Source organism: Larus michahellis, chromosome 7, assembly GCF_964199755.1.
Source record: "Larus michahellis chromosome 7, bLarMic1.1, whole genome shotgun sequence".
Classification (NCBI taxonomy): domain Eukaryota; kingdom Metazoa; phylum Chordata; class Aves; order Charadriiformes; family Laridae; genus Larus; species Larus michahellis.
The window spans coordinates 41,332,265-41,346,738 of record NC_133902.1 but is presented as its reverse complement, the minus strand read 5'-3'; the positions used below and the strand labels follow the sequence as shown (position 1 = coordinate 41,346,738).

Genomic DNA, 14,474 nt, shown 5'->3' with positions numbered 1-14,474 from the left:
AACAGAACAACCTGTGATAACCACATTCCACAGAAATATCAGGTAGAAAAGAGATTCCACCTTTCGCAAAACCTGCATATTAACTACAGGACTTAACTTTCACAAGACTTAAGCAGGGAGATAGCTAACTTTGTAACATCTAGTCGTAAATGCAAAACTAATTTTTTCATCTCATGCACCCTGCCAACACATGAACAGAGAATAATAATAACAGAATTTTTTTTCCTTTAAATAGACACAGTTACTGGATTATAAGCTTTTTACTACTATTTTAATTATTTCAGAGGCATTCAATTAATCCGTTACAGTGAGAGGGCCATGTAAATACTTATACTGCCTTTACCTACACCTCTCATTATAGAAAAAAATTTACCACTAAGTAAAGGCTCTAAATTTCAAATCACACTCACTTCAAGCTTTAGCAGAGACTCAGCCGATCACACTGTATTGATTTACCTACAGCTGGCATAATAATACTAGAGCAAACTATGCATCCTGATTTTATACAATGCTGACTTTAATTTTCAAATGCAATCTTAAATACGTTCACAAACAATTCATCATACCCTACCTACAACAAAATGTTTAACTTGTAATTGGATAGAGAACTTCTGTAATTATTACACCATTTAAAAACAAATACAAGTTCACCAAGCTAAAGGAAATTACTGACAGCTTGTGAGTGTCTCCTAACCCTTGACACAAAAAATAACATAATATGAAGAGATCTGAGAATCATTTTTGCAGTCCTATCCAAGAACATTATATATCATGCACAATGAAGTTAATTCAGGCGCTTTTCACTTCAAGGGCTGCTTGTTTCAACATGTGCTGGCATTTCAATCCCACCTTCAGGATATTTCAGTTGTCAGTACATTTCTGTAAAGTTATAAAGCCATAACAATTCTGACAGGACAATCCTAAAGAAGATTTGACAAACTTCTGTGAACTTTAGAAGCCAAAGTAGCTAAAGATACTGCGTTTTCACGCTACATTAGATTACAAATGCCTTACCTCTTGATGGAAGCAGTATAATACACATAAGTAATAAGGAAAGCAAAAGGCATATAACCACGCCAAATATGATTTTTAGCCGGGTCTGCAGAACAGAAACAAACAATAATTATATTTCTAATATTGCCTGAAGCACACTTCTATGGCTGGTAAATAATTAAATCCTCCCACTCTCTCCAATCCATCTAAGCAACAAGCAAAAATGTCCTTGCAGTACATTTGAAAAGACTTCCCTTTCCTTTTTCTTTAAAACAAAAACTTACACATCAGAGCCTGGCCTTATGCAATAGCTGACACTTAAAACAACAGATGTAAACATTACCAAAAGCTGAATTCAGCAGCATACAGACCTTCATTTTCGTGCCGTGTTCTAAAAGAATGTAAATTCTCTCTTCTGGGTGTTGGTCAGTGGATCTAGAAGAGTTTGAAAAGGCAGTGTCTGTTTTCACAGTTAGAGCCAAACCTCTGGCAGACTTTTATTTTTTTCCTACATACTTCTGAAAACTCTGCCAAATTTCAAAGGGTTTCCATAAAATTAGAAACAGGCTTTCGGGGAAGTTCTTGAACCAGAAATGGACAGTGTGTGGTTATAGGGGTGGTGATTATATACTTCCCATCAATGTGAGCAGTAACCAACATCTGCTTATACTAACTTAAGGGTTTTATGACTCAACAGTTACTTGATATGTACTGTTTTTCTGTGAAAAGCGTCTACTGTGTATTTTGGCAATCCTCACATTCTCAGGACATAGTCATGACCTTATTTCTACTCTCTACAGAGAAATTAAAAAGAAAATCCAATAGCCTTATTGTTTATATAGAATTCATGTATGTTTACTTTCTGAAATAATAAATGATGGCATAAGAATGCAAAGCAAGCAGCAGGAACAGATATCTTTTAATGTCTTCCACATGTGAGGAGAATTACTTTATTTTCTCAGAAAACTATAAACTTCTATAGGCTATGTAACAGACCTTAGAGAAGTAAAAGATCTACTGGCCCACAGCAAATTCTGAAATAGCGCTTAAACCACCAATTGCACGTATTTTATTTAGCGCACTGAAATGAGGTCAACTGAAAACAGGGAACACTTCTCTTGAGACCGCAGTGTCGAGTTACATAAGAGAGCCCTCAGCAGCGAGAAGAAATGCTCCAAAAGGGAAGTAAAAGCATGCCGTGCTCCTTCGACTGACGTTTCCCCGATGTTCTCACTACTGGTCTGCCTCGGAGCCGCTGTGGGGGGCGCTGGGGCAGGCGGGGGAGACGAGGACAGGCCGCAGCCCATCCGTTCCCTTCAGGCGGGTCCCCACAGCGGCCACCGGCGTAAAGCCGGGGGGGGAGCAACGGTCGGCGGGCGGAGGCGGGGGGGCGGATAACGGTCGGCGCCGGGGGGATAACGGTAGGCCGTGAACAGGCACCCTGCCCCCTAGCGGCTGCGCGCCCCGCAAGCGGCGCAATCCGGGCTGAGAAGAGACAGAAACTAAACAAGGCAACGTTCTGTGGGCTGGTAGCGCCGCTCAGCCGCCCCCTGCGCAGCCCGGTACCCCGCAGGCCCCTCAGGAGCGCTCTGCGCTGTCGCCTCTTGTGTTCGCTGCTCGTTGCTCTTTCCCAGCACCCCCCGCGCTTTCAGCCTTCCCGGCGTCGCTCGGTGCGGTTGCACACTCTTCAGAGCACCTCCACACACCCTGCGTGTTAGCGATAGTCAGGTCTCAGACGGATGATCTCAAAAAGGAAATCCTTCCAGTGGGCCTACCGCAGAGCCAGTAATCATCCTTCTAGATGATTAACCTGAGCATGAGACTGGGCCAAGCATTTCACATATGTGGCTGATTCAGGCAAAAAACAACAAAAAAATAAACCCCAAAACAAACACCCTTTCTAGTATTCATCCAGTGTGCTGTGTGCTGTGAGGAAACACAACCAAAGACTTGCGCAGAGTGCTGTACCCCACAGCCATGGGTTCAGGGTCTGTGTTACGTACAGAAAGGTAGCAGGGATGGCGGCAGCTGAGCTGAGCTACAAAACGAAGCCTGTCATCCACTTACTGCCTTTAGCTTCCCAGCCATTCCACTCGGTGCTCACGCCAGCGCTGGCACTGGGCCTTCCTCTGCTTGGCCTGCTTGGGGCGGCCAGGCCCAGCCGCAGCCCCAGGCCCAGCTCAGCTTCCTTCTTGCAGCCGCCTCAGCCCGCGTGGTAAATGTCAGCTGCCCAAGAATTGACACAAACTGACAGAATATTCACTAGGTTTGACATGAAACTTAGCAACCAGTGACTGGAAGTTGCAGGTTGGGCTTAGGCGTTCTTGATTTTGCGTGTGGAGTCTGCTGAATCACCTCATCTTTCTCCCTGAACCAGCCTTGTATTTCCCTCCTGTGCTTAACACCAGAAAGGAAAAAGTAAGAGGGTGAGGAAAGGAGTCCAGAATGGTGCTGCTTCTATGTGGAAGTCAGGCATGGGGACTATGATTTTTCAAAGGAGGTTAACAAGGACTGAGTACCCAGATCTTACTGAAATTCAGTAGTATCTGTGTGCATCACTCCCTCTGGCTTCTTTGAAAATTGAAAATGTGGTAGATGAGGTAGGTTTCCTGTCACACCAAACTGTCCAGTAGAACTTGGGCTAATGTTTTACAGAGAAAAAACCCTTCACGTATTACCACCAAAGGTAGTCAAGTTACCACCTTAGCCTAACAGTATGGGCTGGAATTTGAACCCTAACCCTTCCACCAGCCTTGGTGAGGCAGTGGCTGATCTGGGCAGTGTTTTGGCAACATTCCTTACATTAGTCTTTAGAGGGGGATTTTTTAAAAGGTATTAAACTTAATTGTCTGGAAAAAACAGTGATATGAATCATGCCTTATTTTCCCATCAACTCTGTTGCTCCGTCTCCCAAGTTCTTGTCACAACAGTGAAGTATAAGTTATACAAGATAAAGTTTCTGAATCAGATCCAGGAAAAAAAGGCTGAGAAGGCAAAAATACATTGTTCCTCATACACTGTAGATGAAGGGCAGAACTGAGCTCAAAAACAATAGTGTTTCCTAACAAGATCAACTCGCAGCTACTCAAAATTTCCAAAACAGAAAAGGATTGTGGCAAAAGAATTTTTCCCCATGTAACTCATGCTTCTTATTTCCAAACTGTTACTTATTTCCTAGCATTCTGTGGTTAATGCCGTATGTACTTTCAATAACGCAGTTCAGAAATCAATTTTTTTCCTACCAACATTGGTTATTCCTTACAACCAGAACATCACAAAAGTGCAAATGCAGGGTTTGATCAGGCTAGTTTTCATTTCCAAATATGCAGCTTCCTCTAATGAATACGTACTCAGAGAATGCCTCAAAGGAAATGATTCAAACTCACATGATCTAAAAGACTTTGCAAAATGACTATATGCTGCATACTATGTATTTTTCTAATTTGGAAGTCTAATGATTTAAGCATGTGCTGTAGTAAGATTCACAAAGGTTGCAGCATTAGAAGCAAAACAAAATTTACCTGTCAGAGAATGACCTTTACAAGCTTTGTAGATCTATTGCTCCTAACACCTGAACTCTCTTCGCTGGACTGTACTTGTACAAGTGAAGAAACAAACAGTAATTCTTTCAGCAGCCAAAGCTTTTCCAAACTTCCGAACTTCTGCAACATCAGATAGACATAAAAGTGTAAGGAAGCTAGAAAGAGGGTGAATCAGTTGAAGAAATGGACAAAATATGGAACAGAAAACATACTCAGTTTGTAAAGCAACTATCCAACCTACTACGCAGCTACTCTAAGGTTACTAAAGTATTTATATTTCCCAGATGAGGAAATGCAGATTTACAGATGTAGGTTGTGCATGACATCAGACCAAAAGTAGACAGACTAATGAAAATGCAACTAAAGTTGAACCATTTCTTAAGTAGCCACACCAATAGCTAGACAAATCCACAGTGACTAATAGCTTTTTCTTCTTTCCACATTTGTGAACAAATAAAAGCTGTAAGTAGAAAATACAATCAGGATTTGTCACACTCCCTGGAGGACTTTGGGTCCATAAAGGCAATAAATGCAGAAGTAACTAGCAGATAAAATATGGCAATTTAGCTTGTTTTTTACAACTTCACACTTCCTGGATGAACAATATAGGCACGTTTTACAACCCCATTCAGAGACAATAACTTGAAGTGGAAATTCCTTATCCTACAGGCCAGCAGGATTCATTTGAGGTTCATTACACATTATGCTGAAGTGAGATTGTGCAAACACTCTTTAAGCTTTGGTGACAATGTGGCTGAGTCACGCTAGGAGCTGGGAGTTTAACGGCAGCACACAGGTGAACTACAAGAAACCCAGGCATGTTTGTGATACGGCCCTGTTGAACTCAACTATAAAAGAACAAAGAAATCCTGCTACATATGCTCTTGTTGCTTCAATAAAGGGAAGTATCAAAAGCTCAGATTTCAGAAAATCTACTCAGCATAGAAAATTGACTGAGGACCCAGCAGCAATCTACATAATGATATAATCTTTTTACCAGGGTTTTACATTTCTTTAAAGTACTGAATAAATTATTTCAGACACTTGAAAATGCCATGTACAGTGTATTATGTTACATTTACATAACTATAATGACTCAGAAATACAGAAATCCAGAGATGCCGACTATTTACCAAGACAGACAATTCTAATAAGCGATTTTTAATATATTGCATAGCATCTCCTCAGATACTGAGAACATGAGCAAAATACATGTTATGGGTGTGATCTATCAATCATCTCCAACATTTTCAAATACTTAGATTCTCAAAACAATGTGTAAAAAGTATAAAATTTGTCCTGCACTTAATGCTAAATTAGCAGATTCTAGAAGTAGCCAAAAGCTTCAGTACTAAGCAAAATACTACAATACAAGAAAGAGATTAACTCCGAGTTTCTAAGGACAATAGATGAGGTGGTTTGTGTTTCTTTTTTAAACTAATGAAGTATCTAATGCTGAATAAAGAAATTGGTGAAGATTTCACATTTGTTCTGCCTTGCATGATACATAAAGGTAAAAGTAACATTATATAAAGATATATACAAATATAAAACACATACACTACAAACCATTTACACTCCCTATTTCCCCCTGGCCTTTTCTATTTTAGTTATATCATTCAAAAATACCTGTGGAATTGCTGTGTCCTGAAACATCTTTGCATATATAATCTCTTAATTCTCAATAGGCCTGATTTTTTTTACAGCCCTAAGGTAGTAGTTTATTGGTGTAAGTCGTTGTTGTGCAATAATTTCAACCTATAAATAAATCACAATTTCTGTAGTTTAAGCACATTCTAATCTACAAAACTGCTATACCAAAAATTTACCAGTGTGCATATTTATTTCATAATGCTATAATTTATTTATAAGTAAGTAGCTAATCTCAAAATTGCCTATATCAGTTTGGTGATATCTGAAATGTGCTGCTCTTCTCAGTCAGAAATTAGATTTTTTCCCTTCTCCCTGAAGCAAGGCCAGAAATATGAAAAAACCCACCCAAATCTGGTCCTGACATAAACCTGAAATCAAATCTGACTTTAAAAATGTGCACAGTATTTATATTCCTTTTAAAAATGTAAAGCAATTACACATGTAGCCATAATAAGATTATTTTTTGCTGGTATATACTTTTCAGATATGTTGCAACTTCGAAATTTTACCTGGGGCTACTGAAGTGTTTACACATCCATGCCAGTAACCATACCACTTTATCCTGAATTTGCAAAGCTGACTGTTACAACAACAAACTGACCTTCTTTCCACTCTCCAATATCTTACTTGCAAATGGCGGGGGAGGGGCGGGGGGCAAGAATCTGTCAATGAGATAAATATGAAGACACGTTATGCTATTTTTACTGTCAGAATACCACTATCCTTTAAATTTCTAGGGTGAAACCGTGGTCAAAATTGTCAAAATACTTACAGTGAAAGAGAATAAACAGTATCACAGTTGGTAAAGGTTAATCATTATAGTAATTTATTGGAAAAAATACATACCTCATTATATAGCCAATTTAACAATCCTATGACATTAACACACAGAAAGACACTTGGCATTGTGCTGCTTGGACATTAAAATAACCAATTTCAAGTCAGTTTAAAGGCTTGATTTTTTGAAACGTCTTTTAACGGAAACTTAATTTTAGTCTGTCAAAATGTATGAGCTTACAGATAAAGATAAGAGGGGAAGAACTCAGTCACGAAAACACTGATGAAGCACTGACGATTCAGAAACAACACTCAGCTAATCTGTTCTCTTTACATGGCTCCTCATTTGAGACGCTTTATCTTCTAAAGGGTTGTAGCAGGAAAAAAACCCAGAAAATAATCACCATGGCAAGTCTTAAGATGTCTGTCCTGTGTTCTGTGCTTGACGACAAGTCACCTAACACACTTTTCATGCTGTTGTCACCCCATGATGGACTGCAGTGAGTAGAGACAGGAATTTGTTCCATGGATACAGGACTGCAATGTATTTCGTCATCTTTGTCCCAGAGTACCACTGCAAATCTGAGCGCAGAGAGCAGCCATGTGACTTTGTCCTTCTCCTTCTTTGGATTTTTTTCCTCTTCAAAACAGTTTTCTCATGCCCAGGAGCTTTCTCAGCGTTTATGATGCAGCACTGTCTATGGGACAGAGGAGCTTCTAATCAGTCAGAGAAAAGCTGACAGGGCTTTTATTTTCATTCTGAGTCCTTAATCTTCATCACTTGAAGGACAATGAGCTGCATAATCAAGACTAGGGAACCTGATGGGCAGTTCTCCCCATTTCTTAAAAATGTGCTTTGTTGTTTTCTTGTCTTCAAACACAACCACAAAATTTCTTATCTTTAGACAAGGCAGGTCAAGGCCTCGGTGAACCATCATATTTCCCCAAGCCTGCAAGTATAAGGAAATTACGTTTCAGATAAAATAGACAAGATCATTAGACGGAAATAAATACAGACAACAAGAACATAAAAGTATGAAAATAAGTTGTTCCTCACTTGTCCACAGTCTTTACATATAATTTCCCCATTTGTCTGGTAATCGGCATGCTTATCTTGCAGTGTCTTATTTTCTTTTGTATGGTAAAGAGTTCTGAAAAACAGTCAGAAAGCGTGCGTCAGAATACATTGGTCATTCAGTGCTACATATAGCCTTATACACACAGTGACTACAATTGCTGAAGTCAGATATGAAACCTAAAAGGTCATAAACTGTCTGATTGTTGTGCACGTTCAGGAGTTGGAGAAAACGCGAGGTGATATTTCATGGTTCTAAGCAATGATGAAATAAACTGTACTCCATGCCTCCTTTCGTAGCATGTCAGGAGCTGCATTCTCCCTCACACATCTTAAAGCAGGAGCAGCAGGCTCTCTGTTACAATAGGGGATAGATCTAGCTTGCTTTTTTCAGGTGCCGTGGAGCTGTCAAATAAATGATACTTAGAGGTCTTCTTTTTGCTGCCTGTAGTTCAACCTTACCCCTTAACAGAATCCTTTGGCTCTGACTATCCAGAGCTGCAGAGTATGTGCACGTTCTTACATCCTTTAGTTTAGGAAGTGCTTGATCTTGAAGGTTACTATTAGCCTGTGCTAGGGGTACTATGAGCTAAGTGCTGAGGGGTTATAAGAATTATTACCCTGTGGTTTGAATTGACTGATAACATTATGCTGACAATTTCACAGTAAAAGCAGTTTAATATTTAGGGCTGCAGCTCAGTTTTAACTTTTTCAACATATGGGTACTAATTTCTCATTAAATCTTTTAAAAGTATTTACAATTATACCAGAGATATGTCTCAAAGAAACGAGAACTTTGGAGGGCAATAACTTGGTTGGATAGTGTCTGCTGTATAATTAGCAAAGCATGACTGATCTGTAATGTGCAATACACATTACAAATTTACTGTAATAGAATTGAAGTTGAATTAAAACATTTTCTTGGTCTCTTAATTTCCATTATGAGTGGGAAGAGAAAGTCACCTCCTGACATCATGGCACTGAAAAACACAGCTTAAGACAAATGTTTACCAAACTAGATGGCATCTCTTGCAATAAAGAGACAAGAAGGAGCAAGAACACTGGGAGAACTAAAAGGGATGTGTCACCAGTATGAACATTCTCTAAATATAAAATTGTCAATGCACGGCTCCTGGCCCATATGTTGTTTGAGTCAAACTCTTATCCTGGGTCTGTTACTGGTGTGTGTATGTATGTGGGTAACGTATTCATCTTTGGTTCCAGTTACACTATGGAATACATACCATATTATATAATATGTGACAGTTAATATTATCATCAGACCTTTATCTTTTTCCAAAGTGTCAAACTCTGGTCACCTCAAAATCAGGGGTAAGAAAAAACGTTTCCTTTAAACTCATTAACTGTAAACTCCATAGAGCCTAGGACTTGACAATATTGAAATAATCTTTTTTTTTTTTTTCCCCCTCACGGGACCTAGAGCGTTACAGGCCATGTGCAGCCCTACTGAAAAGAAAATATTTTTTTTGCCTGAAAGAGATAAAGTAGTTCATAAACACTTACTGGAAGTCTTTTTTCACACTGACATGATGCATGTTTTCAATAACTTGTATGTCTTCTCCAGAACATACCGGCTTGTGGCAATTTTTGCATAGGAAAGTTACTAATGAAGGGGTTTTCTTGTATGTCTTCTGCTGATCTCTCTTTGCCTTCATTTGTTTTTCCACGATACTTTGCAACTGCAAATTCTGAATCTAGAAGCAGATCAGTAAGAGCACCATAACATTCTGGTAGAATGACAGTAATAGCTTTCTTTTTCCCTTATTTTACTGAGTGCACAGACAACATGACTTTTAGTCAATTTTCCTGACTTGTGTGTTTCCCTGCTTACCAAAAAGAAAGCAGAATTTTCTAAGGGCCCAGAAAACATAGATTATAAAACAAATATTGGAAGAAATATTCAAGGCCATATGTAGTAAGTTTTCCTTCCCTAAGTAGATTTCAAACAGAAAGTATTCCTTAACAATATAAATCAGTCTTCTTTAAAGGGAAAGTGTAGAGTTGTAGTAAATACCTTATCTAAATACTCTTCCTGTGGCATGTTCTGGACACGCTCGATGGCCTTATACATCATTTTCTCACGGAAAATATTAACATCTTCACGTTCAACAGCTCCTGAGACACTTGAAGCCACAAGTGCATAGGTGCTCTCATCAGCTCGAGCTCGACCGCGAGCCTACAATTTGCAAGGAGTACAATGTAAACAGCACAATGTTCTCTGCAACACTGCACAACATTTGTTCCTAGTTTTGCAATGGAAGACACGTACTGTTCCTTATGCAGTGTCCCCACAGAGCATTTTTTCCCACTTAGCTCAGGCAGATAAAGAATCAGTGAATACCATATACTGTTTCCGCATTATCATTGAAGATACCTGTGAAATAGTACTTGGGAGACTTGTGATTAGTTTAACACTTTGCAAAGCAAAACTATATTTTGTCACCAAAAATAAGCACGCATTTAAATATTAAATATATAAATATTTGTGTTCACAAATTAAGTGAGAACGTGGACAAACCAGTATTCTGATATGCAATTATCTCTTTTTAGCTGTTGGTGGTACAAATGTCTTTTATATAAACCAGTCTGTTGATCATATTCTTATACCTTTTCTGTAAGAGAGCTGTTTGTGTAGAGCTTTAAATTGATGTTACACCATTACACATGGAGGCAAATTTTATATTGCATGCAAACTGAGGATGGCAACTGGAAATTAACCTTGTTGCAAGGACATTTTCTCTTTTAGTATTGAACTATTTCAAAATTTTCTCCAAAGCCCAGGTATATGATTCACTATTTCCAGACAGAAAAGCACTTTAAAAAATAAGTTGTGTATGCAGTAAACTCATACCTGCAGCATAGCAATTTCATTGGTGACGAGGCCATAGCGAATAACGATGTTACACTCTTTGATGTCTAGGCCTTCCTCAGCTACAGTAGTGGCAATAAGTAAATTTACACTTCCACCTCGGAATTTATCAATGACTTCCCTTTGCTCATTCTGTAAATTAAAAAAAATCAATATATTAACTTTCAGTATTAGTTTCTGTCATCAGGGTATTCCAGTTAAGAGGTGTAAGGAATTACAGTCAGATCATTTCAGAGTGGAATGCCAAACATCAGTGGCTTCAATAATTGCGTTTAAGCATCTTTAAGATTACAAACAAGGAGTTCCTATTGAATACAGTAGGTGTTCAGTACCTTTTTTGAGGGAGGAGGGAGCAGAACCCAGCCTTTTAAGGTAAGCAATCTTGGTTATTAAAACTATATTATCAAAACTTTGTAGCCCATGTCATAGATGCTAGGAGTTTTGATAATATAGTTTTGTTGTTGTTGTTCTATCATCTTCAAATTCTTTAAGTAGTTATTCAAAGGTTCTACTTACTCAAAATTTCTACTACTTCAGTAATTTCAGCTTAAAGTACAGACTTCAGCACTTCCAAGTCAAGTTCCAAAGCACTTAAAATTTCCCATAATAAATGGGGACCACCATTTTGGTGATCCAGGGAGCACCAAAAAGCACTGCAATGATACACTTAAAAAACTAAAGCACCCAAAACATAGAGTTCTGAATTAGCTGGATATTTCAGACAAATTTAAGCAGAGGGACAGAAACTTCTGATTTGCTATATTCAGCTTCAAAATGTAGAGGCTATTATTTTGTTTGTGCAATGTGGTGTACAGATTAAATGCCAAATTTTCATAGAAAACAAGCAACTTTTTGAGAGAGTAATTCCGAACTTCTTTTTGAAACTGAGAGCAGCTGAAGGAAATGGACTCTGGCCAGCAGTAAACCACACCATTTTTGCTTAAATGGCAATTTTATGGGGAGTAAAAAGCAGAATAGAAGAGAGATTTTAGGACACTTGAGGTACTTTGTTTTGAAAATGTTGGTATAAATCATCCGAGAGATGTTGTGTATGAAGTCAACACAATGGTATGAGACGGACTGTGGAGTGATCAATTGTGAAATTTTCATTGCAAATTTTGGCAAATTCTCTTTCAATGGTTATGCGTCAGTGTGAAGCATGCATATAAATTGGTATAAGTTGATTAAGCAATTATATCACAAAAAGACAGGCATAATCAACATTGTAATTAATTTTATTTTTCAATTCAGCAACTAAAATATGATTTGAATTACTGTTGTCCTGACAAATATAAACTCATTTAACTATCACATTTTTGCTATTGCTATTTTGTTCACTTTTTCTTCCTATGCTCCACTACAATTTGTGTCCCTTTTGACTAGATACTCCTCTAGGAAATGGCTGCCTGTTAATCCTATTGCCATAGAATCCAAAACCAAACCAGCTTGTTTATTGTGCAAATAAAATTATTTTGACATTGTTATTCACCTATCCTGCAGCTTATGATGGTAAGTTGCTGGCAGGTATGAAACCAGAACTCTGGGCTCTAAACTTCTGTCCGTTGTTCTAGTACTAAAACAAGCTGTTTTCTCAAAACACGTAAGAGAGTTGAATGCTGTAGAGTGTAGTTCTGTACCTGAGTCATGGGTTTCATTTCACTGTTATGTCCAGCACCAATAAGGTAATGGGCCTTAATTCCCACTTCTTCAAATTTTGGGTTGTCCTTAATCCACTGGAATAGAGCAAAGGCGCTTAGCCGAGTCTTGGTGAAAATAATTCCTCTAGGTTCTTCCGTCTTCGTGAACTCCTCCATTAAAGTGTTTCGCAACTGTATTAGCTTCTCATTTTCATATTCTGGCTTTCTAGCCAACTCTTTCAGCTGTTTCTTTTTTGCTTTAAAAATAACATATGTAAATTAGGAAAAAGTAACGATGTAAAATAACAGCTCTAGAAAAAAACAAAGCAAAGAGCAGCTTTCTATATAATTCTCCCAGCATGGCTAATTCACATCCAGTTTGAAGAGCTGTGGCATACCAATTTATTTTTCAAGTGAGTTTACAAACACACTAATCAATCAAAATAAATCACCATTAGCTTTTTAACATACACTTTGCTTATATTTCATGGTAAGAATAAGCAAAAGAAAAAACTCTGTCTACATACCAGAAGTGGTACAGTTAAGTGCACCGTATTAAAGAGCTAAATCACAGCTTTATATAAGGGGGCATAAAGACAGGTATAAAGAGTCATTAAAAACACAACAATGTTATCTAACCTAATCTATTTTTCTAAAAGTTTTTTTTAACACTTCAGGAATTTCTTAACAATGGCATTCTAAATTTGCAATTCATAGGATACTTGAAGTTGGGATACATGCTGCAGTGAAACCTATTTTCTTTTGCACCACGCAGGAGCCATAAGCAGTGGGAGCAAACTTGCCTACCTCTTCCTCATTGTAAAGGCAGTACGGGAAAAAGAGATGCAAAAAAGATTTGTGTGTCAAGGACACACATGAATGAATCCCAGTTCCAGGGTGAATGATCCAAAAGAAAGGCAACTAACTTTGATCTTTGCAGTTTGATCCTGTGTTTAATTCTCTCACTATCTGCTCTTCACCTGAAACTTACTCAAGGTCATCGCTCCCAGCTCTTAGTATATAGACAAACAAAATTTGGTAGAAAGGGTTGGTTAAAAACCTGTCATTTCATTACTTTTGTAGTTCATTTGGTCCACTTTTTGCCTCTCAAGAGCATCTACTGGAATACACATTCTGTCTATCTGTCAGAGTGTCCTCAGGGACACGTCACTGGAGAAGAGCAGAGTACAGTTTTCACTATCAGCAAAAATAAGGTACCCTTGGGCCAAAGCTGAAGAACTTCTATCACATGTTGAGACGTGATCACACTACGATGTTGTTTAATGTACTCCATACTATATGAACTGGGACATCCTGATACTGTCATAATAAACAACATGGTAATCTCTAGGATGTAATAATTAATGGGACTATGCAAATCATGTTAGTGCATAATAGTTGCATCATAGGGATTTAAAATATTAAATATCCCACTGTATTTCAAACTTACCATGAAATAAACCTATTAGAAATTCATCTGTTTCATCCTGTTTTGATACTGCTGGTTCATCATCATCATCATCATCACTCGTTACTGTCTTCTTACTTTTCTCCTCCTTATAAAAGTTATTTAGGTGATTATACGCATCCACCATTCGGATGGTATCATTTATCTGGAGAGCATCATTGTATTTCTTCAGGTGTTCTGCACAGACACGTTCCTTGCGTTTTTCTTCTTTTGCAGCTAAAAGAGAACAAAAAGTACAAAAACTTGACTGCGTACAGAATAACTCAAACAGATCCAAAGGTGGGATATTTTTGCTATGTGGTTACCTTTTTTCTCTTCTCTAATCACCCACTGTTCATATGGCTGAGTTCCAAACTCAGATTTTGGATAGAGCTGGCAATAGTTTTGAATCTCACTCATGATTTCAGTAATTCTCTCTCTAAATGGATCCTAGAAATAA

At 38.2% G+C, this 14,474-nt stretch overlaps 2 protein-coding genes across 5 annotated transcripts in view; both read right to left on the bottom strand.

Annotated features, from left to right (window-relative positions):
• FAP (fibroblast activation protein alpha) overlaps positions 1-1,641 on the bottom strand; it is a 43,477-nt gene extending 41,836 nt beyond the window's left edge. Inside the window, exons 1-2 of one of the 3 annotated variants that reach the window (XR_012588364.1) lie at positions 1,365-1,592; positions 1,015-1,099 (exon numbers count right to left, since the gene is read on the bottom strand). Coding sequence is in view for 2 of the 3 variants with exons in the window: in XM_074594968.1 (XP_074451069.1) it covers positions 1,015-1,099; positions 1,365-1,370 (91 nt within the window). In the remaining variant the exon portion in view is untranslated. Of the gene's footprint in view, positions 1-1,014; positions 1,100-1,364 lie in introns of all 3 variants that reach the window. The other 2 variants (XM_074594968.1, XM_074594970.1) reach the window with 2 other exon arrangements.
• A 3,946-nt stretch (positions 1,642-5,587) lies between these two features.
• IFIH1 (interferon induced with helicase C domain 1) overlaps positions 5,588-14,474 on the bottom strand; it is a 31,878-nt gene continuing 22,991 nt past the window's right edge. The window contains exons 9-17 of one of the 2 annotated variants that reach the window (XR_012588363.1): positions 14,341-14,464; positions 14,018-14,251; positions 12,568-12,824; positions 10,913-11,062; positions 10,076-10,237; positions 9,565-9,755; positions 8,023-8,116; positions 7,370-7,915; positions 5,588-6,850 (exon numbers count right to left, since the gene is read on the bottom strand). Coding sequence is in view for 1 of the 2 variants with exons in the window: in XM_074594967.1 (XP_074451068.1) it covers positions 7,733-7,915; positions 8,023-8,116; positions 9,565-9,755; positions 10,076-10,237; positions 10,913-11,062; positions 12,568-12,824; positions 14,018-14,251; positions 14,341-14,464 (1,395 nt within the window). In the remaining variant the exon portion in view is untranslated. Of the gene's footprint in view, positions 6,851-6,991; positions 7,916-8,022; positions 8,117-9,564; positions 9,756-10,075; positions 10,238-10,912; positions 11,063-12,567; positions 12,825-14,017; positions 14,252-14,340; positions 14,465-14,474 lie in introns of those variants that run through there. The other variant, XM_074594967.1, reaches the window with a different exon arrangement.